This window comes from Mirounga angustirostris, unplaced genomic scaffold (genome assembly GCF_029215605.1).
Source record: "Mirounga angustirostris isolate CCGP_5_RB_7025 unplaced genomic scaffold, mMirAng1.0.hap1 SCAF_12, whole genome shotgun sequence".
Lineage (NCBI taxonomy): Eukaryota > Metazoa > Chordata > Mammalia > Carnivora > Phocidae > Mirounga > Mirounga angustirostris.
The window spans coordinates 70,474,938-70,500,130 of NW_026991720.1; the positions used below are offsets into that span (position 1 = coordinate 70,474,938).

Genomic DNA, 25,193 nt, shown 5'->3' on the forward strand with positions numbered 1-25,193 from the left:
AGTTTCACTGCGTCAGTGCAATACACTAGATCACATGCAACAAGAAAAGAGAAAACCCCAGGTCATTTCCAAATGGACAGGAAGTAATTTATTTAGAAGATTGAATTTAAAAATCATTTAAAATTCAGAATTTTACAATTGGAAAAGTTGGTAGTATAATTAATTTTTCCTAGGATATTGAGTACATTTTCAATATTTTAAGGGACAACCTAAGAAAACATCTTGGAAATGCCTGGGGAAGAAAGAATGCACTAAAATGCACTGCATTACATTATACTATTTCTGTTAAAATTATAGTTTTTCGTAGTAATTACTCAATAAAGATAACATTTACATACTCATATAAATCAAGTTAAAGATAAGGGTAACTGATTTTGAAGTTATTAAGCCAGAAAAGTTGTTTTTTTAATCAAAACAATAAACAGGAGATCTTTATAGACTAAAAGTATACATTTACGTGGAACTCCAATTAAAATTATTGTGTAGTAGGTTATAGCAAAACCTTATTTCCAAGTTTTTTGAAAATACATTTTATAAATTCAAATAGCCAACATAAATCAGAGGTGATTTAGAATTCTATGTACATTATAAAATTACTAATTTTAAATAAATTAGTCCTTAAACAAGATTACAAATTATAGAGCAGAACTTTAAATTTTATTTTTATTTTAGGGAAAAACAGAAGTTTACAGATATTTGATATGAAGTGTTCACACACAGAATGCATCTCTTATGTGACACTAGGAAAATTTTCAGTATAAGCTATAACATCATATTTGAAGATAAATCCATGAATTCTAATTTTTAAAAACCTGTAAGATGATTTGCAACTTTAGGATATCAGATACATGGCATGCAAATCATTATTCTTGAATGCTATGTATTCATTCATAAAAGACTTCTAAACAAAGGAGTCTGAATTTGGTTCACAGTTTATAAACTTTGCACAAATTTTGTTATGATAACCTGTTACCCACAGAGGAAGTTATCCATAAACAAAAACAATCTGGTATTTACTAATTTTACACAATCCATTGTAAAACTTCCTGGTCTAAGGCTTTAACCAACTGGGATTTCATATGAACCATAACCAGAGAGAATGAACAATGATAAATTAACAGTATCAGAGAAAGCAGATGACATAGAGTTAAACATTCAGTGTATATAATTAAATAAAGTTTCTTTCTTTTTTTCTTTCTTTCTACCTCATACAAGTGATCTAGTGATCTAAATCATAGAATTTCAAATCCATCTATGGTTGTTGTCAAATTCAGTAATTAAAAATACAACCCAGTGTAGAAAGGACATTTTTCTCGTAATTTTAAAGATATTTATGTCTTACTATTTTTTAAACAAATTATTTACCCAAATAAATTCTTGCAATCACCTGCTGGTTCCTATGAGTATTTATTGACAGTTATTTCTAAATTACATAAATGTGTTAGTCACCAACAAGTAAATCTTGTTTTAAAAATCATTGATAAGTGTAGCAATTATAAAAATGTAAGATTCTCATTTGTATCTCTGGTTTAAAGTCTAATTAGTGATTTGTACTGATCCAATATTTTATATAAATACAAAATCTAACAATTTGTTTTCTTAAGCCTATATGAGGTTATAGATATCTTTACAAATTTTGTTCAGAAACTGAATTTTAGAAGACATGCTCCTGAACACAAAACGTATTTTATGAATTATCTTAAGCATAAAGAAACACAAATATCCACTTTTATCATTCAACAACACATTACTATAATGCATTGCAAAATATTTGCTAATGGAAATGCAACAATTTTTATTTACCTAACCTGTTACTTCACACTGTAGTACAGAATAAATTTTATAAAGGCAAAATTTTGATTTATTCTGACATTAGCAACATGATTTAATTCAAAAAGTCAAAAGATTTATAGAGGTAATATTTCCAATTCAAACAGTATTTTGCTGGATTTCAATTTTTCCACAGAGCTCTGAAATAAATAGATGTTTTTAAACTTTGCTTTAAGATGTTTAAAGGGGTTTCAAGTATTCTACAGATACAGACTTTAGAGAACACTGAATTCTTTAAAAAAAAAAAAAAGGCTTTTTTTTACTCCATTGTAGGGTCTTGAAGACTTTTTTTTTGTCCAAAATCTCATTTTCACCTGCAATAATTGTATTCAGGTTTTCTAGCAGGTAAAGTGTACATTCTTACAAGGTTTCAAATTTCAGAATTCCAATAATGCATTTAAACTGAGCACCCACTGAATCACGTTCTGTTCTCTTTGTTGTGTGTGTGTGTATGTGTGTCTATTATCTTCCAATTCTAATATTTATATTAAATTTTAGTCTTTTTAGCTCCCCAGAAATACCTTAGTGAACCCTCAGCAATTGCTAACCACTTAATAATTGTGAACCGGTGAGCCTCTTCAAGTAGATCGTTAACCACAGAGTGCCTGACAATTTCCAAATCCTATCCTCTGTCCAAAAGGAAAAGATAGGGCTTTGTGAGGCCGAAAGGAAGCGAAGGAAAACAAAACAAATGTAGCTCATGCTGAAAGTGAAAAGTGCTTGGACAGATTAGTATTTTCTTTTCTGCAAGGCGCCCTGCCAGATTTTTTTTTTTTTTTAATAGAGAAGAGTTATTTTTTGGTCTGATTTTTCAGTTTCTTGTAAAGTGTTGGTATTTACCATCCCCACCGGCCCCTCATAATTGTGGTTGGTTGGTTGTGTTTTTTCCATCCGTCCACATCACAGACTGCTGATCCCCCCGCCTCACTCTGTCAAAACCCCAACTCTGGGCGACCCTGGGTTTGGAAACTCCGCGGACTCCCGACGACACATCCCACTCGTACTCTCACGCCTCTTATTTTGGTTGCAAGATCCCTCACTCCAGTTGCAGTGAAAGCCGGAAATTTTCATTTAACTAACCCCCCTTCCTTCTCGCCCCCCACTCGGAGCCGAGAGCTGGGGAGCTGAGAGGCTCAGAGCACAGCCGGGTCTCGGCCGCCTCCCCTCTCTCCGGAAGGCTTTAATTTGCACACTTGCTTGCCACTGCGCAGCGAGCCCCTAACCCCGCCGCCGCCGGGTGGGTCTCCGGCAGAGTCGGCCTCCGGGGCCCCCGCCCTCGCCCCCGCGCGCGCTGCTTCCCCGGCTCGGCCCCGAGCCCTGGCCTGAGCCCCGCAGCCCCCGTCCGCCCCCAGCGAGCGGCGCGGGCGGCGCCCGCCGCCGTCCCTCCGCCGTCCCTCCGCCCTCCGCCGCTGTGCCCACCCCTTCGCGGGAGAGAGTGCTGGTAACTCCTTCCTCCGAGCGGGTTACCTGCTCGGCGCCGCGGTGGACACGTGCGAAGGTCCGACAGACCCTCGCAGCCCCCTCGGGAGGCCCGAAGCTGCCGGGCCCCTCAGGTAAGGAGCTGTGCGTTCGGGTGGGTGGGCTGCGGAGTAGGGGGTCCCCCGGGGAGATTTGGGAGCGTGGCCAGGGTCGGAAGCGAGGGTGTGGGTGGGGGTGACTGTGGGGGGGGGGGTGTATGTCTTCGGCATTGGCTTTAGTTAACCCCTTACGAGCCGAGGCAGGCTAGTTACGGGGACCAGTTTTGAGGAGCTAGAGGAGTCTCTCCTAATCTGGCAAGAGAAGGACATCCCACACCAGGGACACCCCCAACACTAAGATCCTGTGCCTGCTCCCACATAGCCGTGCGCACAAACACCCACACACTCATCAAGCTTCTTAAAGCGGAATACAAACCCCACTCGGACACACAGAATAGTCCACACTTTAGGGTTTAAACTGCATTGCCTCTGGGGACTCCATGCGGGACTTTGTGTTTCCGTGCCCCACATTCATTTCCCCACTAAAGCTCACTCTCAAGCTCGCGGAGGTGTGGGTGTGGCCTCCACCTACTCCACCACGAGATAAATGTTAACGCAGGCTTCTTGCTGCCACCCCCTGCGGGGGTGTTATGCACACTTACAGGAGTGCACATAGGCGGCCAGTGCACAGGCTTGGAGCCCCACAAGGACGCACGTTTGCTTTAGTTTCCCAGTTTAATTTTATAATTTAAAATATCCGAGTTAAAACGCACACCCGGCGCTGCGCAGCTCCGGGCCCCGCAGCGCGCCCCACAGTCTGCACGTGGGGCGCATCTGCGTGTGCGCACACGCGGGAGTCGTGGTCCCAGTGCGGCCTCTTGTCGCTGCGCTGGTGGCGACCCTTGCGGTGCTTGGCAGGCTTCGGGAGAGGCACATGAAGGATTTCATTGAGTGTGAAGACAGAGAGCAGAGACAGAAAGCAGAAGGAGGCGGCTGCAGCCTTTGTAGTCGCGGAGGAATGCGGAAATGTTGAAGCACTATGTCAAACTTTTTTGAAATGGGGTCAAGTCACATTCAGCCAGCGTGGGAAAGCAACAACAACAACAAAAAAAAGTGGAGGAGAGGGGGGAAAAAGGCACTGTTGCTCCCGTTTCTCTCCGCCGGAGCCGACCGTCCGGGGAGCGAGGGGGGAGAGCCAGGGCGGGCGGTGCGGGGCCGGGCTGGGGCAGCGGGCGCAGCTCCCTGCGGGGGTGGGACGTCCGCGACGCTGCCTTAGCTGCTGAGCCTCCGGTTGGACTAGCGCGGGAGGGGGATGCGGGAGGGGCGGGCTGCGCAGCCGGCGGCGGCTCCTCCGCTACCTGTGTGGCCCTAGGCCTGGCTCAGACCCCCGTGCAGGCTGGGGGTGGGGGCTCGGTCCTTGGCTCCCCCAGGATTTGCCTTCACCTTTTAAGGAGAGTTTTGAATGGAGTGAGTGTGAGGGGCTCTGCGCTCGCTGCGGTCCCCTCTGCCATCACACCGTGAGGATCGCGCCATTTGTTTCTTTAATTCCTGGCAGAAGGCGAGCGGGCCAGCGGTTGCGGGGCAGGTAATTCCGAGGTGTCCCGGGAATTCCAGACACGCGGCCGGCGTAGCGAATGTCCGGCGGAGGCCGCGGCGGCCATGGGTTGGAGGCTTCCTAGGTCCTGGATTGCAACTGAAAGGGGAGGGAAGTGTGCCCCTACCCCCCCTACCCCTCCGCACTTTGTTGTGCGGAGGGCTTGGGGGGGGGGGCGTTTGGCTTTTGATGAGACCAGGCCTTAAGCCGAAAGAGGAATGGAGCAGCCACCTCTGCTACTTAAGATCTAGAAGATCTGGAGAAGATCCAGGGAGTGGGAAAAGGTTCGCGAGTCCTGGCCCCGAGGGCGCAGCCCCTTCTCTCTCACCCCCGAGGTTTGGCATTTACTCCCCCCACCCCCAGCCTTTTTAAGACGAGGGTGAGTTTTGATGAGGTTGAAATTAGTTGAGAATTTCAGAGCGAGACGCGGTTATGCTACCTTCCTCCCGAAGTTATTCTTTAAGGAGATGACAAGCTAAGTGCGACGAATACCCCTTTCTCCCACCCTTATGGTCCCCTGGGCGACTCCCCCCTCCAGGGCCCCCCTGTTCCTCCGCTCCCGATTAGCGGGAGCCCCAGCCCTCCCCGACCTCATGGGTTTCCACCAGGGAGGTCCTCCGAGTCGGAGGAAGAATTCCGTTTCCAATCCAGACGTCTTTACCCCAAAAAGACCATTTGTGTGTGCAAGTCGTTTTTAAATGTCTCCTCGTAGAAAAACTGAAAGTAGAAAGAAAGGAAGCAATTTCCTAGCAGATGTCTGACCACCCCTTCTCGCACACTCCCAGCATCGGGTTACAGGGTCCTGGGAGCCCCCACCCCCACATTCTGCAGCCCCACACGGGTGGACCCACAGACCCTCCACAGCAGCTTGTGCACAATCCCTGAAAGCCCCACGGCACCCCGGGAGCCCCTCTCCTTGCACGTCCAGGCCCGGGGAGGAGGGGTGGGTAGCACTGCAACACAATGATGCAGGGATAAATATTAAGCCGTGACATTGACGTGCCCGGCACCTCCCCTCCCCCGCACTCCCGGCACACTCTGGGCTGCTCGGCACGCCCCCTCCCGTTCCACTGCGTCCCGCGCCGCGCGCTCATCCCCGAGGGGCCCCTGCAACCTCTCCGCGCGAAGACGGCTCCAGCTCTGCAGGGAAAGAAAAGTAACTTCGCTTTTCTCGGAGGAACCAGGAAGGATTAAGCAGCCTGGGAGAGGGCAGGAGTGCGCCGAGGGTAGCGATGGGGGCTTTCTGAAGTAGGAGGGGGGGAGTCTGCGGGAACCCGGAGGAAGGCGCCTGGGATGTCTGATTGCACTTTTCTTGTCCTCTGGTCTCTTCTTTTAGGTGGAAGGATTGTGGACTGAGACGCTCTGGGGCAGAGACTATGTAATCGCTTCGGTGTCTGTGCAGAAGACTGCGCTTCGGGGAGGGAAGAGGAGGGATCGGCTCGCTCCTTGGCGACTCGGCAGGCGGAGTTTCGCGGCGGCACCGGGGTTGCGCCCGCCCGCGGGGAGGTCTCTCCATCCAGCCCCAGCGGCCGCGAGAACCCGAGCGCCGGAGCGCGGTAGTCGGCGGGGGCGAGGGAGAGCGAGACCGAGCTCCGGGGCGCGAGGGAGCGGGCCGGGAGTCCGGGAAGAGGCGAGCGGCGGCCGCGAGCGAGCCGAGCGCGCCCCCCCCCGCCCACCCCAGCGGTGCCGCGCCGGGCGGCGTCCGGGCGGCATGGAGAAGGACGGCCTGAGCCGCGCAGACCAGCAGTACGAGTGCGTGGCGGAGATCGGGGAGGGCGCCTATGGGAAGGTGTTCAAGGCCCGGGACCTGAAGAACGGAGGCCGTTTCGTGGCGCTGAAGCGCGTGCGGGTGCAGACGGGCGAGGAGGGCATGCCGCTCTCTACCATCCGCGAGGTGGCGGTGCTGAGGCACCTGGAGACCTTCGAGCACCCCAACGTGGTCAGGTGAGCCGGGGAGCGGCGCCCGCGCCGTCGGAGGCCGCGCGTGCCCGGGGAGGGCCGGGGATCCTTGGGGCGGGAGGGCGGCCGGGGAGGCATGGCCCGTTGCCCTTACAGAGTGAGAGTAAGTTTTGTCGACAGAGCTGCAAGCCAGAGCCGGCGACCTTGCCAGACAGCGAGCAGAAAGACGAGTCAGGCAATGTGACCTGCGCAGGCTTCCCCGCCACGGTGCAAGTTGTGTTTTCTCCCTGCTGTCCCTGAAAGGGGGTCCAGGAAGTTGGGTGCCTTTTAGGGAACGAGCCAACCTGAGACGTGCCCTGCCAGCCCCCGCGTATTTTCCCTGGCCATTGGGGAATTTCTGAGAGGCTGAGAATAAGAGAAGTGGCAGGATTCGGTGAAAATTAGTAGGATGAGAACTTTCCTCGTGGAGCCTCGTATAAATAAAGTTTTACGAAAAAATAGCAACTTAAGAATATTATTGCCAGTCACGTCCAGTTTTTCTTACTGAAGTTATATAATGGTAAATAAGTGTCCAACAGAGTCGCCTAAAAATTTTTTTCCATGAATATTGCCTATTTCTGTGTATTACTTTATGTCTCTAGGCTAACGTGGTCTTCAGACTACTTCTCAAAAGTAGTGATGTGTGTGAATCTAAGATGTGGAATCTCTAGATTCTAAACGTTCTGCTTTTGCTTTATCTGGAGGGGATGTGGAAAGTGGATGGGGAGACAGCATGTCTTAAAGCCTCTCCTGTGTGGTAACCAGTAATTAAACTAAAGTGTGTGTGACTAGGATAATGGTGTTTTCTTAGTGATCCTGGAATTTCCCCATTGTGTGGTTGACATTATGTGGTGTGTCATGCTTTTCTTTTCTAAACAGATATGCGTAGTTTTAAGTAGAAAAGGAATGCACAGAAACATTTATAAATTAGGGTGTGATTTTTACCTATCTCAATTCTTAGGAAGGTGTGTTTGAAAAAGGAAGTCTTGGGGTGTTCTTCTGTCGTCTCATCTATCTGCGAAGTCTGTTCAACAAATACATACCTACTGTGTGCGCTGTAGATGAAATTATGTAAATAAGTACAACTAAATATTTTTGTAAAAAGTCAAACAATTTAATATTAGTCATCAAAGTCAAGAGACCCAAGACTGACCTTTGAAATACCAAGACCTCCAGAGACTCGGAGCCCAAGTGTCTACCAGATCTTCCTGGGAGGCTTTGACTTGTCTCCCCTTATCCTGTGTGATTTGTGTGGTGCTTTGTTTCCCAACACAGTTAGTTAGGCTAAGGCTAGAAGGCTGCAAAGAATCATAAATACGTAAGTAAGATAGTAAATGGCTATGAAAATAGGACCCTCATTATAAACCTCTGCTTTAGCCTGTAAGAGAAGAGGGGGCAAAGGATAATGAGGCCAGGAGAATGAGTGTTTTAGGGAAGATGGCATTATACATAACAGCAATAGATTACCTTCTGTGCATGTTTTCTTTGTTGAAAACCCAGAAAAACACTTCCTGTGAGTCTTTGTGATATTGGAGGGAAAGGGGAGAGTACATTTTGTCCCCTGTAACTTAGTTATCTTCCTGGAGGAATCACCTAGGTGCTTCCCAAAAGATAAATTCCACCCCTAGAATTTTAGGATCCAAGTTCTTGTTTTATTTTGTCTGTTGCCTGTGGAGTGTGTCCATTTAAGGATCCTTATGTGTAAATAAATAAAATACTGTCTTTCCAACCTAGAGGTGTTATAGAGGCACCCCTGTGTAACGCTATCTTTTACAAAGCACGATTCCTGTAACAGGATGGTTTTTGCCATTGTGTTGGTAGATTTTGGCTGATCCATTCTTATTCTCTTGATTTATCCTCTTGAATTTGGTTTGTCTTTAAAGATTTCTAACTGACCCATGACTTAGATTCTGTCCTGAGAAATTTCAGGAGACTATACTTACAAATTCAAGACGAAGTTACCTAAAAGTTTTTTAAAACCTTATTTTTACAGATTAGGTGGTGATGATGATGCCTACCTCTTAGGAGTTGTGAGGAAGAGCTGAGATAGTGTAGATGAGAGCACTTTGTAAATTGAAAAATGCTTCAAATGTCCAAGTATTATTTGTTTTCATGCTGACTAGTGTGGCCCTCACCTGGAAACAAGTTCCCAGTAAAGCATCAGTTCCCCTGACCTTTTCTATAGAACAAATCATTCTCAAACCCAGACATTACAGGCTCTGAAACCAAGAAACTACTTGGATATAATGGTCAGAAAAGACCATCAGTCATGTCATGAAATTCAGTGACTCTTGAGAAAATTATTGATGTCATCTTCACGAGCTACATATCTCCGTTTTATTTTGTTTCCTTCCTGTTCTCTTCTTCCTCTGCCTTGGGGCTGTCATTGGTCCCCATGACTTGCTTCACTAGACTAGGAATTCAGGATTTTGAAGGTTGCTAATATTTGTTCAGGCAGGTCAGCAGTCAAGGACAGGTGACAATAATTCTTTTCTTTCCAAGGGAGAGCGGTCAAAGTTGGACCCCCCCCCCCAATACCTGAGACTTATTGGTGCCCCACAGGACTAGTGTTAACAGTGCTATGGCTGTTTCTTTAAAGGCTTTTTTTTTTTTTTTTTTAAAGATTTTATTTATTTATTTGACAGAGAGGGAGATAGCGAGAGCAGGAACACAAGCAGGGGGAGTGGGAGAGGGAGAAGCAGGCTTCCCGCGGAGCAGGGAGCCCGATGCGGGGCTCGATCCCAGGACCCTGGGATCATGACCTGAGCCGAAGGCAGACGCTTAACGACTGAGCCACCCAGGCGCCCTCTTTAAAGGCTTTTTAAAAAAGGACAGATGTCTTTGTAAGTGCCTTCAAGTCATAAGTAATTGATCATAACTATAGGCCCTTTTCACAGGTAGTGAAGCCTCTAAGCTTGAAGGAGCATAATAAACATATTAGTTTTTTTGAAAGTTTAAGATTTAATTTTGGTGGATATGCCAGAAAGGCTGACTTGTTGTTGCTGGTACTGGCACTGCCTTTATGCACAGGGGTAATGACTTGAAATTCTTGTTTACCTGTGCTTGATGTATCCCAGGCCCGGGCTTGATCGGCCAGTCAATGTCTAGGATGTAAATTTACTCTTATTTTATAGTCGGTAATCCCAAATCCTAGAGCCTTTGCCAGAATCAGACTTCTGTGTGAACCTGTGTTGGAGCTTCTGCACTCCACAAAGGACTCCTCTGTTTTACCTTCTGAACTCAATCTGTATGTGGTTAGATAAAATAATAATATGTCCTATCAGCAGTTTGTTGATGCACCAGATGGGTAATGATGGCTTATTGTGTACTGGGGATTCATCAGTGAACAAGTCAGAAAAAGTCTCCATACTTTTAGAACTTACTTGGTCATAAGATAAGTCATTGTTTTTTCTCTTTAAAAATTCACTTCTCTTTATTTCCGTGGGCTTGTTGTGCTGTATTTAGGCTCACTAGTTGTGTAGAGCAACTAATATTTATGATAATTTGGTTCCCAGGAATTTGCTGATTAACTAACAGATAACCAAAACACTAATCACAATCAAGTGCTTTTTGAAGCATTAGGGAGAGACCTACAAATAGATGTCTACAGGATGATATTGACATGGAACTAATAGGAACTTTTGGGCTCCATGTATTTAAGAAGGATTTAGGAAGGACCTACTGTTTAAAAACCGTGGGGTTAGGTGCTGGGAAAGATACCTGGGTAAATCACGCCTACTTCCCTCAAGTAAGTCCCCTCCCATGTTTGAAGGAATAAGAGGATCCCCAAATGCTGATACGTGACGGTCTTGTGTCATGACAAAGAGATTGGTAAGCACTACCAGTGTTGTCCCCAGGCATTAGATTTATTAGTGTAATTCAAATCGAGTACTGGTTCAGAAACTAAAACTTACGGCATTTCAGTGGATAAACTTATGATATCTGAATATGTTAAATTATTGTTGGCATATTTAATCACTGCTTTGGGAAAACACAACAGAAAAATCCATGCAGCTCAGTGATTATTATACAAGGAGAGTTTTCCAAGTTTCTCTTTTTTTTTTTTTTAAAGATTTTATTTATTTATTTATTTGAGAGAGAGAATGAGAGAGAGAGCGAGAGAGAGAACACGAGAGGGGTAGGGTCAGAGGGAGAAGCAGACTCCCCGCCGAGCAGGGAGCCCGATGCGGGACTCAATCCCGGGACTCCAGGATCATGACCTGAGCCGAAGGCAGTCGCTTAACAACTGAGCCACCCAGGCGCCCCCAAGTTTCTCTTTTTAAAGAGCTCAGTAACATGGCACAAAAGGAAAATAATAATGTGATTTTTCTTTGGGAAAACTCAGTCATTAACAGGGTACAAGAAACATGCGTGTTATTTGATGCGGCATAAAGCTGAATCCTCAGGTGGGTCAGTTCATGGGAATCCTTATGAATAAAAGTGTTGCTTTGTGGGTGAATAATGTGTCTTTTAGGGCTTGTTTTAGTGAAAGCAGGAAAAACAGGGGTCTTTAAATTCCAGTGTGTTAGACGGATGTTTGGCCCTTCATTCTTGAAGAGTCCCTTGAAAAGTTTCCAATTTATCAAGGTTGTTTAAGAAATAAACATTTTCACAATTATGTTCTGCCCATTCCTTGTTCCTGCTGAAGAACTTGGTGATGCTGAATTGTTGATATTGCACTTGTATCCTTTTTACATAACTGTTATCGTTCTGGAATTACTAGAATTTCTCTGTTAAGGAGGAAATGGCTTAGAGAAGGGGAATCTGTATAAACTTGAATATCTCTTGGTGTATTTCCCTATGTTTAACATATGGACAAGTGACTATCTGAAAACAGACTCCTTGTTAAACATAAATTATCTGTTGTTTTTTTAAATGCCTCACTATCAATGATTCCTTAGGAATGTTCTTTCAGATTGAAACCTCTAATACTTAAATTGTGTCATTGTAAATTCATGGGCATTAGGGTTGGAAGGACTTTGGAAGTCTTTCAGCTCTTTTATGTTATAGATAAATAAAGTTCAGAGGTCAAGCAACTTGTCCATAGTGCAATTTTTAAGTTGTTGACTTGTTCTAAAATCTGAGTAGCAATTAAAAAAAAAAAACAACTATTTTTGTTTGTTGGAAGAAGTTTAAACAAGTGAGTACATTTCTAGTTTGGAAAAAATGTAAACAAAGGTGCTGGTTTGCTGGGAATAAATGATATATCAATTCAGGAAATTCCTGAATTCTGTGGTATGCCTGGCTGAAGTCTGTCTATAAAAAGTGATGATTATCCCTTAAATTCTGCCTTTTAAGAATTTGAGTAATAACTATGATCATATAAATAACTGTAGTTAAAAAATAGTATAGGTTAATAATATACTTAAGTAATAATAGTGAATTCATTTTAGACAAAACAATGGGAGAAATCAAAATGCTTGTCTGATGAATGAATTGTTACATAATGTGGGTCTGGTATCTACTACCCATATAATGAAATAAACATCATAATACTTGAAAATTAAGCAGCATAACAACCTCTAGATACATAAGCAAATATGGCACTAATGCTTCTTGAAGAACTAACCACACTATTGTATTTATCAGGAGGTTCAGATGAGCTTGTCTTCCTAGGAAGGAAATTGTGAGTTTCTTGGTGTAATAGAACATGGCAGAAATGAAATCTGGATGCAGGAGATTTGGTAATAGGACAAGGTGGTGTGCTTAGTGTTGGGCATTGTCCAAGGGCCAAGAGGCACCATTGAAAGTGGGTACTGGTGGTGGTTGGTAACAAGCATGCCTACATAAAGGTCACCGTTTGTGTGATGAGCTATGGATGCTAAGTCTGCTGGGGCAGGTAGGTCAGCAGTCAGAGGGAGGAGTTTTATAAGAGACCCTGGGCAGTTGTTTTGAATATCACCAGTTTGCTGCCATACTTGATTTCGTTTTACCATCTGCACATGCAGTTCTCCACTGAGAGGTGAAGCAAAAGTACTTAAGGCACGTGGCAGGAATCTCTGTGAGTGTGGCGTAGTGGCCTGGAGGTCCATGTGGGATAGGATAATTATTAAGCATTTAGTAGTCTACCTAAATTTGAGCAACTGTTGGCTTTGTCATTTAAGTAGCCATTTTAATTTTTAATTCTTATTATCTGGGCTTCCTAAAGGATTTTAATGCAGTAGAATTAGAATCACAGTATATGGATTTCTGAGTTGAAAGGGATCTTAGATAGAACCTAGTCTAACCCCCTTTGGTCTGTGTAGGAATTGTTTTGTAAATGTGAAAAGCAATCATCTCACTTTTAGTCAAGTGTTTCATTCCACGGTTGTATGCATTGTACATACAAACGGAGGATGGCCAAGGTTCAGATGCAGGTTGATAGGCAGTGTTTGCAGGACAGGATGATAGTGGTCATTGCATATCAGAAAACACTCCCTTAGGATGTAAAATTATTTTCAGTTTAACGACTGTATGTTTTTTTCTGACTTGAGCGCAGGATTATATCTTTTATATCTATAAATAACACAGTGTCTGTAACTATTAGTTGCCCGGTATATATTTTATGAATGAATGAAGTAGAATAAATTAAATTACATACCCCTGAGGTGAGAACTTTTCATCCTTTTAGAGCTGCATACAGAGTTAGCAAGTATCTCCAGCTAAACACTGGGAAATTATTGGGTATTAACTGCAATGCATGTGCACATCGAGACGATTTAGTAAGAACTTTCAAATACTTCTGTCCATTTTTAAATTATACAAATACCCATTTTTTTGGTCTTCAATACTAGTCTCGGCTCTGGAAGGATTTTCGTGTGTTCTTCCTGTGCATTTGCTACGTGTATCCTACAGTCATGCAGACGACTTCATTTACCCTCACATTGCTCCCTGCCATCTACCTCTGCAACTTTAATTGGGGCTGATTTCAGAATATGCACTCAGTGCCCTTCCCTGTACTCCTGTTTCTACCTGTTGAAATGCTACCCATCCTTCAGAGTCAAGTCCTGATGCTACCTTTTTTGTGTGTGTTCTACTCCTTAATACCTACATTTGGATAAAATTTCTGTTTCCGTTGAACCCTGACATCTTTGACCTCCTTTGTGACACTCTGTATATGTCTGCCCCTTAATATTATTATGTCTATTATATAAGATACACTATTAATCTTCCCTCCCAACCACCCTCTTAGGATCCTCTACCTTTCCACACCCTAATTGTAAGCTCCTTAAGGGAGAGGGTATCTTGTGGTCATGTCCACTTGCATCCTATATCCAGTGGGAATAAAATGAATAAATGAACAAATAATGGAAAAGAGTTTCAGTCATTAAGGAGGGGACCATATGGATTATTTCTATCACATGAATGTTAAAACTAAGGAGTGTCAAAAAGGGAAAATGAATCTGTATATAGGATTATATTTACTTGGTTTCGTGGGAATAATAAAGAAATACTGAAAAGAGAACATTTCATTTTTGTTTTACTCTATTCTGTATAGCTTATATTGAAGTGAGTTTCAGACTTTAAGTAACTCCCATCATTAACTGAACAGTCTTGGACTTGATTTATATACTGTAATGAAGGCATGAACATTAGGAAATGTGCACACATTCAGTAAAAGTTGAAAATGATTTGAGCATTTTTAAATAAAAGAATGGAAGTTATTCTAAATACATTTTAATCGCTTGAATTATTTTGTTTTTTCCCCCCACTAATTTTAATATTGTTAGCTTTCTTTACTGGAAAAGCTCAGGAGGAGCAAAATTAAGCAAAACCGTCCTAACAGTTTCTAAAAGAATATCAAGATTCGGAATTCTGTTAAAACTTAGTCTTCCACTCCATTTCATAATTTGTGTACAGAGAATATGGATTCCACCTTGACAAACTGGTAGGTTTAGTTAAGAAGTATTCTTCCAGTCTAATTCCAGTTCCTCAAGACACACGTGGTTGGTGTGTGTATGTGCCCGCACGCACGCGCATGTGTGCATATCCAGAACAGTTGAATGCAAGATCCCTGAAAGAAGGAACGGTAGTTTTCTTGTTCTGTTTGCTGTATCCCAAGCACCTAGCATGGTGACTGGCATCTTGTAGCCCAGTATAAATATTGTGAATGAGTGAATGAATGAAATGTACCGTCTAGGAATTCAGTTTTGATTTTTTTGATTTTTTTAGTCAGAATTGGGTAATAATGCCTGAAAGCATATGTGAGATCGATAGCATTAAACAAGTATTTATTGGTTATCTGTTACATTCAACATTTTGTTCAATATGATTGACCTACATCTTGAAATATTTACCCAAAAAGTGGTATTAGATCTGGAAGCTGTTTCAAAATGGAGTCCCCCTGAAACAAGTTGATCATTGTTAAAGCTGTAGAAGTTCATTGTACTGTTCTCTCTTCATTTATATGTGTTTGAAAATTTTCATCATCATAAGCTTTAAAAATGTTCCTAGACAGTGGAATAGTAGAATACTTTGCTTCTATTCTGACTTTCTCTACCTACCAGCTGAGTGACCTAGAGTAAATTCCTTATGTTTCTTCATTATGGGTTTCCCACCATAAAATCAGGAATTATTACTACTCTTTTGACCTTAGAGAGTAACTATGATCAAATGAAGATCAAATGTTATACAGATATAAGTGTTATTAACAAAACGAATTCCTGCCCTCAAGAAGTTTATAATATTGTGAAGGAAACCAACATGTACCCAGGTCTCTGGATTGCAGATTGGGAGTATGTACTTTATTTTTTTCACCCCACAGGGTGAAAGTATGAATGGAGCTAGTTATTTCTGAAAAGACATACATTGGATTTATACTAATTATAGTAAAATACAATCTTTAATCTGGGTATTGGTAATTGGTGTCAAGTTTACCCAATGCTGTATCTTTTTCATTAATGGATTGTTATAGGAGGATCTGAGGACAAAGTGCTCCCAGGAACACGCTGTCAAAACTGATGGGAGTTTGATGATTTCTTTTGTATTTCACTATTCAGATTAAGGAGAAGTCAAATTCTTTGCTTGTTTTCTCTCTTTCACTCTCTCTTTTTTAAGTACTCTGTATACCCAACATGGGGCTCGAACTCATGACCCCAAGATCAGTAGTCGCCCACTCTTCGGGCTGAGTCAGCCAGGTGCCCCTTTCTTTCTTTTTAAATTTCAAATCGGGCACCGGGTGCTTCAGTTATTAAGCATCTGCCTTCGGCTCAGGTCATGATCCCAGGATCCTGGGATCAAGCCCCGCATTGGGCTCCCTCCTCCGCGGGAAGCCTGCTTCTCCCTCTCCCACTCCCCCTGCTTGTGTCCCCTCTCTTGCTGTGTCTCTCTCTGTTGAATAAATAAATAAAATCTTTAAAAAAAATAAAAAATTTCAAATCTCAAATAGAATTATTCCTTTTTATGTTACACATTGGCATTTCTTTTTTTTTTTTTTAAGATTATTTATTTGAGAGAGAGAGTGGGGAGGTGGGCAGAGGGAGAGAGAGAATCCCAAACAGACTCCCTGCTGAGTGCAGATCTGTCACAGGGATCAATCTCACAACCCTGAGATCATGATCTGAAGTGAAGAGTTGGATGCTTAACTGAGCCATTCATGTGCCCCTAAAACTTTTTTTTAAAGATTTATTTATTTGAGAGAGAGAGAGAGGCAGGGATGGGGGCAGGGACAGAGGAGATGGAGAGAGAATCTCAAGCTGACTCCCCGCTAAGCATGGAGCCCATCTCGGGGCTCGATCTCACACCCTGAGATCATGACCTGAACCGAAATCAAGAGTCAGATGCTCAACCGACTGAGCCACCTAGGCGCCCCCATTTTTAAAACTTTTTAGTGGAAACCAAGAAACTATCTGAGTGGTTTCAAGTTAGGAGTTTTAGATAATGTCTACGTTCCAACCATGTAGAATCATTTAAGGAAGTTACTAAGTAGCCTTGGGTAAAAATGGGGTGTTTTCTTGTTGAGCCGTGAGACCAAGAGACAGATTGAAAGACTGGGCTAGAGGGGACTCCTAGTGCTAATCATGAATGAAGTGTATTTAAATTATGGAAGTCCCCTTAAAGAACTGGGAAGAAAAGTATCCTTTCTTTGAAATAACACACTTTTTACACATTAAGACACAAATGAAAAGTTGTGACATCCTGCCAGTCATTACAAATTATTTTAAGCCCATGGGATTTAATCAGTGGTAATTTAGCTAACTACTAGTACATTAGACTAGAAACTGGGGATGTTGATGCCAGTTGGGTTCTCAGCTAAACCGGTTAGTATTGCAAAGAGAAAAACTCCATTTCAGAGGTATTACTCTCTATCCTTTAAATGTCAGCTAACTCAGAATGATGGGATTCATCTCAGGGAGAACCATATAAGAGCATGGTTGAGGGGTGCCTGGGTGGCTCAGGTTAAGCATCTGCCTTCGGCTCAGGTCATGATCCCAGGGTCCTAGGATTGGGACCCTGCTCGGCAGGGAGCCTGCTTCTCCCTCTTCCTCTGCCTCTTCCCTCCTTGCTTGTGTTCTCGCACACGCTCTCTCGCTCTCTCAAATGAATTAAAAAAATCTTAAAAAAAGCATGGTTGACTCAGTGGTACCAATTCTGAATCCTAGAAAAACAGGACTTTTGAAATTAGTTAAGAGTAGCATCATTGTTGATGAAAAATGGTAGTTTTATCCCTGCCTTAGTTGATAAAGTAAAATTGGGAGGTGAATCCATCATTGGGCAAATAGAGAACAGTCTGGAGCTGTATCTTGTGATCTGAAAGGACCACACACTTTCAAGGTGTGGCAGAAGATGAACTAAGTTGAGGTAGAGGTGAGACATACAGTGAGGTGAAGATGTAATATGGTGATAGAACCTGAGATAGCTTAGGTAAATCTGAAGTCTTTAGACTTCAAAATCTAAAACCTAGTGATCTGAAAGTAGATGAAATTCTGGCCATGTTTAGGAAGGCCTTCACTAGTACTTGTTGAAAAAGTAAACTCAGTATCGTTCTTTAATTCCATAATAATAAAATGAAATTTTATTTTCTGATGGCTTTTTCTTGGGAACTTTATTTTCACCATCTTCACATTGTCCTTTGTGCCTAGCACTCAAATATTTGTGGAAGTGATGATGCATGAAGTAATGTAGAACGTATGCTTCCCATCAGAACATAAGCTTCATATGGGCAGGAATTTTTGTCTGTTTTGTTCACTGCTTTATTCCCAATTTCTAGAAGAGTACCTGGCACACAGTTCAGCAAATGTCTGCTGAAGGACCAACCGAATGAATAGTTAAACTGTGACTAAAGATTACTCTTTTTACAGTAATTTTATTGACAGTAAAAATGTAAATTAATACCAAAATTTAGCAGATACGTTATTTTTCTATTCACTCATTAGTATTGCACTTAAAACTTTTCAGGATTATATAGTCTCTGATAATTATAGTAGTAAATTGGATTCTGAGTTATTTAATAATTTAATGATTAGCAAGTAGATTGGATACTAAGATAATTTCCTCCTAAGCTAATTCTTCCACTAGTGTTTTCATTAGTTTTGAGTTATGAGTATAATTTTAAATAAAAATATTAAGTGATACCTTAAATGGTTATATCATTTGCAGCAGAATTGATTTAGATGTTTTGGTGGAAATTTTAAGACATGGTTTCAGATTCCCTGGGTTATGAAGTTTTATAAAAAGCGTTGATACACACGCTCCTAAAGAGTTTGATGTAAGCTGTCAAGCCTTTGTATAAGTGGCTATAGCTGTCCTTACAAGTAGTGAAGCCCAAATGGCCAGTCCCATTGTGAATGTCACCCCAGTACCCCTGTTTGATACTACCATTACAAACACCTTCCTTCTCCACTTAAATCAGTTCATTGTGATCATATAAGGAATCTGACATTACTTAGTCATGACCAGCTATAAAGAATAACAGTAATAATGATAAGAAAAGGGAGTAGGATGGGGGGGGAGGAAAGGAAGGAAAAAAGGAAAGAAGGAAGAGTAGAATAGAATATCAGGTATGTTGCTGGGAGTCGTTACTAAAGTAAAATACCAGGGGACTTGTTTGCAGTTTTTTATTTAAAGTAATTAAAATTTTCTGTTAATTGTTCTGGTTCTTTTTGCCGTGTAGTAAATTGGCCCCAAATTTAGGGGCTTAAAACAACCATTTTCTTATGTTCAAAGATTCGTGGGTGGGGAATTTTGACAGAGCACAGTGAGAATGGTTTATCTCTGGTTCATGATGTCTGAAAGTTTCAAGTGGGGATAAAGTAGCAGCTAGGGGTTTTATTCAGCTGGAGAAGTCTTCACCCTCAAATCTGTTGTTTCCTATGGGCTGGATGATGTAGGATAGGACTTGAGCTGGGACTGTAGTCCCACCTTACCTCTCCATGTGGTCTGGGGTCCCTCTCAGCATCAAGGCTTCAGAGTAATTGGACTTAGATGGTGGCTCATGGCTCCGAAAGCCCGTCAGTGTCCCTAGGAACAGGCAGTGTCATTTCTGCCACATTCTGTTGGTTACAAGTGAGTTCAAAGCCTAACAGATACAAAGGGATGGGACATAATTATCTATTATTGGAAAGAATGTTAAAGAATTTGTGTCTTCATCTCTCTCTCTCTCTCTTTTGCAATCATGACATTAGTACTTGGTGATTAGTACAGAAGGATTTATGATAAAAAGCAAGGCTCCTGCCCCAGTTATCCATATTTCCAGTACTCAGGTACAACTTCTTCTAACCCTGTTTTTGGTACTTCTGGTAGTTTGATCTGTTAATCTAGATAAAATGCTATGCTCTATTTCTTGATATTTAAACTTCAGATACCTGTTGACTTCCTGCTCTGAAAGATGAGTATTTAGCTCATTAATACTGCTCCCTGTTCATTTCCTTCACCTTTTGTTAGCTAGGACTATTTTTATTTCATATAATAACTTAAGATAATTTATCCTTAAACATCAGTTTTTTGTTCTTTCATTTTTGGCAGTATCTCTTGATTCCCCATTTAATAAGAGAAGGGTATTTTATCCCCCTATCCTTTGTACTCCTTTTAACATTACAACTTTTATCGTCTACTTTGTTAAAGTTGTTAAACATTTGCATTTTGTTCTGCAACCACAACTGTACATCCAGTGTTATAACTCCATGAGGTCAGAGGATTCTTTCTTTCTTAAATACGGACATCTGGATTCTCATTTCTTACTCTGCATCACTTTTTAAAAATTGTACTCTATTTTAGTGCACTTCTTATTTAGACCATGACGTTTTCATGCTGTTTTGTTTTTCCTGGAGTTTACAATTGCCTTTCTATTTTTTCATGCACTGTTTGCCTTTATCACAGCCTAAACTTTTTTTCCAAACACTATCATACCACCCATTTCTGTTGAATTGCCCATTTCCTGAGGTTTCTCTGAAGTTTTGGTTTACTCTTGACTGGTTATTTACTGGGCCTGATGAACAGTTCTCTTCCTGAGACTTTTTCACTGCTCCTTGGGTTAGAGCCACTTATTCCTGCATCCTGGCCTTTCCTCTTTTGTGGTTCACACCCTTGTTTTGCTAGTATATGTTTGCAAGTAACTTCCTAAGAAATTGTGTATGGAAGATAAGCTTTCTGAATCCTCACCAATTTGGAAACATTTTTATTGTTCCTCACATTTGATTATAGTTTGACTGTTTTTAGAAGTCTAGGATGAAAAATTTTACCACTGAACTTGAAAGCCATTGTTCTCTCTATGTTCGTTGTTGCCAGTGAGAAATCATCTGCCAATATGATTTTCTAATTAGTTTTTAGTAACTTTTCTGTGTGGGAACTACTAGGATGTGTTCTTCAGAAATATGTGTCTATGTGTGGTCCTTTTTAAAATTAAATTTGCTGGGGGTGCCTGGGTGGCACTTCAGGTTGAGCGTTCCACTCCTGGTTTTGGCTCTGGTCATGGTCTCAGGATCATAGGATCAAAGCCTGCATTGGGCTCCACACTCAGTGGGGAGTCTGGGAGTCTGCTTAGGATTCTCTCTCCCTCTCCCACTCCCACTTGTGCTCGCTCTCTAAGATGAATAAATAAGTCTTTAAAAATTAATTAATTAATTAATTAAACTTACTGGGCATTCCAGGAGATCTGTATGCAGGTTTATTTCATTTTACTTTTAAAAATTACTTCTTTATTTGTTCTATTCTTTCTTTCTGAGGTTCTCCTGCTAGTCAGATATTTGATCTTTTAGTTGGGACCTTGAAGTCTCTTAAAGTTCAGTTTTACAAATTGGATCTCTATGTGTGTCTTGCCTTCTTTTCCTCTATTTTCTAACTATTCTGTTTGCTTTGGTTTTGTTTTGCTCTATATTCTAAAGAAATTTTCTCTATTATTTTCCCAACTGTTTATTGAATTTACTCTTGGCAATTATATTTTAACCTCAAAGTATTTTTGTTGTTGTTATTCTCGGCTTGCTTTTTTTTTTTTTTTTAAAGCATTTTGTTCTGGTTTTATGGGTGTAATATGTCCTTGAATAGCTCTCAATGTTTAAAAACTTCTCCATATTATCTTTGTTTTAGTAAATGTTTAGTTTTTTTGTTGTTGTTGTTAAAGATTTTATTTTATTTATTTGACAGAGAGAGACACAGTGAGAGAGGGAACACAAGCAGGGGGAGTGGGAGAGGGAGAAGCAGGCTTCCCGCCGAGCAGGGAGCCCGATGCGGGGCTCGATCCCAGGACCTGAGCCGAAGGCAGACGCTTAACGACTGAGCCACCCAGGCGCCCCAAATGTTTAGTTTTTAACTTTGTTTTCCTATTGCTGGATTCTTTCAATGCCTGGTGATGTTTGGCTATCCTTTGCTTTTGGAAAAAAAAAAAATCACGTTTATTGAGATGTAGTTTTTATGCAGTAAAAGACATCCGTTTAAGAGTGTATTTTTTGAGTCCTGACAGATTTATATGCCCACATAACCACTGTCAAAATCAAGATCTAAAATAATTCCATTACCCGAAAAGTGCCCTAAGGCCTCTTTGCAGTCAATCTCTTCCCCCCACCTGGACCCCTGGCAATCACTACTTTCTGTCATTATAGATTTTATTTGTCCTTTCTAGGGTTCTATATGCATGGTATCAAACAGCATTGTGTTCTTTTGTATCTGGCTTTCATCACTAATTTTGAAATTCTTTCATGTTTATGATATCAGTAGTTCATTCTTTCCCAGTAAATGGCTTTGACACAATTTGTATATCTGTCCACATGTTGATGGTTATTTGCTTCGAGTTTGGGGCTATTATGAATAATGCTGCTGTAAACATTCATATGCAGGTCTTTGTGTTGATATGACATATGCATTCATTTCATTTGCATAAATACCTAGATGTGGTTTGGTGGCTTGCATGGCAAATGTTGTGTTCAATTTTTAAAGAAATTGCCAAACTTTTCCAAACTGGTTGTACCATTTTACATTTCCACCAGCAATGTGTGAAGATTTCATTTGATTTGCGTTCTGTTCAACACTTGGTATTGTCAGTCTTTTAATTTTAACCATTCCATATAAGGTGTGAACTGAAATTACATTGTGGTTTTAATTTGCATTTACCTGATGACTAATGTTGTTGAACATCTTTTCATTTCTTATTGGCAAGTCTCTTACCTTCCTTTGGGAAATATCTATGCGAATATTTGACCATTATTTAAAATTGGGTTATCTTACTGTATTGTGAAAGTTATTTATATGTTTTGGAAAAGTCTTTTGCCAGATATATGTATTGCAGATATATTCTCCAGGCTTATGGCTAGCCTTTTTCTTTCTTTCTTTTCTTTTTAAACTGATAAGAACAGATACTACACTTGATCTTAGGCAAAACAGACGATTTTAATTTTTTCTAAAGTCTGACTTAATCATTCTTTTCTCTGATGGTTTGTCCTTGTTTTATATCCCATCTAAGAAATCTTTGCTTACCCCAAAGACATATATACATATATTTTTTTCTTATGTTTTCTTCTAGGATTTTACAGTTTTTGCTTTTACGTTAACTCTGTGATACATTCAAGTTAAATCTTTGTGTGTGGCTTGAGGTAAGAGTTCGTTTTTCTCCTTGTAGATACCCAGCTGTCCTAGGACCATTTGTTGAAAAGTCTGTGCTTTCTTCACTTTGGATTACATTGGCAACTTTGTAAAAAATCAGTTGACCATAGACATTTGGGTCTACTTCTGGGCTCTGTTTTGTTCCATTGATTTATATGTCTTTTTGCCACTGCCATGATGTTTTATTTACTGTAGTTTTACAGTAGGTCTTGAAATTAGGTAGTGTAAGTTTTCCAACTTTGCTCTTCTTTTTTAAAATTGTTTTTTGCAATTTTGCCTTTTGAAATTTTGCTAAGAATTTTTACATCTCTGTTTATGAAGGATATTATTCTGTAATTGTCTTTTTTCATGAAGTCTCAGATTTTGGTTTTGAGGTAATGCTGGCCTTATAAAATGAGTTGATAAGTGTTTATAGCTCCTCTGAAAGATTTTGTGTAGCATTAATATTAATTCCTTCTTATACCTTTAATAGAATTTACAGGGAAGTTATCTGGCCCTATTATTTCATTATGGGAAGGTTTTAATTACAGTTTCTATTTCCTTAATGGACATGAGGCCATGTAGGTAGAATTACTTTTTGTAATTTGTATTTTTCAAGGTATGTGTGTATGTAGATTTTTTTAGTTTATTGGCATAAATTCTTTATTCTTTTATCTTTAATGTCTGCAGAATCTATAGTGATGACCCTTCTTTCATTCTTCATATTGGTAATTTGTATGTTTTCCCTTTTTTTTTTCTTAATCATACAGGTAGAATTTTGGCAGTTTTATTGATGATAAATCAGCTTTGGTTAATTTCCTTTGTCATTTGTCTGTTGTCTAGTTTATATTTACTTTTATTTTTATTTCCTTTTCCTACTTACTTTGGGTTTAATTTTCTCTTTTAGCTTCCTGAAATAGAAGCTTAGCTCATTGATTTTAGAATTTTCTTCTTTTCTAACATAAGCATTGATGTTGTTTTATTCTCCTCCCATAAATTTTGGAATATTTTGGTTCCATTTTCATTCAGTTCAAAACACTTTAACTTTATTTTGGCGATCCTTCTTTGATCCATGGGTTACTTAGATTTGTGTTCTTTAATTGCGGAACACGTACAGGACTTTTCCTTTCCTTTCTGTCTAAAATTGTGTTGTGATCAGAGAACAACTCTGTATGATTTTAATCCTTTTTCAATTTATTAAGACTCCTTTTGGTCCATGTAGTTTATCTTGGTACATTTTACATTTGATTCTTTTTAAGATATTTTTCATTTCCCCCCTCATTATGTTCACGTTTTCCTTTAGGCCTTTTAGCATATTTATAATATTTATAATATTTAAAAGAGTTGCTTTTATGTCTTTGGTATTCCATAATCTCGGTCTTTTTTTGGGTCTGTTTCTGTTGACTGAATTTTCTCCTGGTTATGGGCTACATTTTCCTGTATGTCTGCATGTTTAATACTTTTTTATTGGATGCCAAACATTATGAATGTTACATTGTTGACAGCTGGATTTTGTTCTGTTCCTTTAAAGGGTGTTGGACTTTGTTCTGATGGACAGTAAAGTTACTTGTGGTTCAGTTTGATCCTTCAAGGCTTATTTTCAGTTTTTAGTTTTTATTTTTGTTCTTTTTATAGGGAGGGGATCTGGTGTAGGCTTTCTTTAGGGTAGGCTGACTACTAAGGCATTAGCCTTTTGTAGTCTTTTTTTCTCTGGCTGGTGGGAACAAACTAAAAAGATTTCTTGCCCTTTGTGAGCTCTAGGAATCAATCAGTTTACAATTTCCTGGTCGTTGTTCTTTCCTCAGAAGCAGTTTTTGTCTGGTCTTGTGCAGTTCCCTATGTGCAGGTTGATATTCAGGAAAGGACTCAGTAGACCCCCCACTTCCCCATGTAGATTTCTGAAGCTCTTTTTCTGGGTGGCTTTTTGTTCAGTACTCTGTCTTACAAATTTTAGTCACCTCAGCCTCCTTGTCTTCTTAGCTTCTTGATATCTTCCTACTCACCTCAGTGGTACTATAGTCCTGACTTTGGTTCCTCCTCCGTGTGCCTGTGGTCTGGAAATTGCCTCCACACAGAAAGCCGCCAGGGCAGTTTTGGGCTTCCCTCATTGATATCCCTTCTCTCAGGGATCGCCAATCTATACTGCTTAGAGTCTGGTATCTGAAAACAGTTGTTTTATATATTTGTCCAGTTCCTAGTTGTTTGTGGCAGGTAAGTCTGAACCCTCTTGCTCTCTTACTTCCTTGTATATCCATTAATTTTTGTTGTTGTTGTTTTGTTTTTTGTTTTTTATAAAAACTGGGTAGCTATTATGGCTGTTAAATAAGACTTTTTCCTCCCTGCTAGATCTCATTTCTTTATTCTTTTTTTTTTTTTTTTTTTAG

At 40.9% G+C, this 25,193-nt stretch overlaps 1 protein-coding gene and 1 pseudogene across 5 annotated transcripts in view; both read left to right on the top strand.

The window, feature by feature from the left end:
- The first annotated feature begins 3,225 nt into the window (after positions 1–3,225).
- CDK6 (cyclin dependent kinase 6) overlaps positions 3,226–25,193 on the top strand; it is a 240,900-nt gene continuing 218,932 nt past the window's right edge. The window contains exons 1-2 of one of the 4 annotated variants that reach the window (XM_045864706.3): positions 3,226–3,383; positions 6,218–6,825. In XM_045864706.3, coding sequence (XP_045720662.1) covers positions 6,593–6,825 — 233 coding nt within the window. In that variant the 5' untranslated portion in view covers positions 3,226–3,383; positions 6,218–6,592. Of the gene's footprint in view, positions 3,384–4,609; positions 4,873–5,489; positions 6,108–6,217; positions 6,826–25,193 lie in introns of those variants that run through there. The other 3 variants (XM_045864708.3, XM_045864707.3, XM_045864709.3) reach the window with 3 other exon arrangements.
- Positions 6,688–25,193, top strand: part of LOC135362114 (ubiquitin-like modifier-activating enzyme 5) — a 60,554-nt pseudogene continuing 42,048 nt past the window's right edge. Inside the window, exons 1-2 of the transcript XR_010406538.1 lie at positions 6,688–6,825; positions 22,751–22,820. The product of XR_010406538.1 is annotated as a ubiquitin-like modifier-activating enzyme 5 (transcript). The remainder of the gene's footprint in view (positions 6,826–22,750; positions 22,821–25,193) is intronic.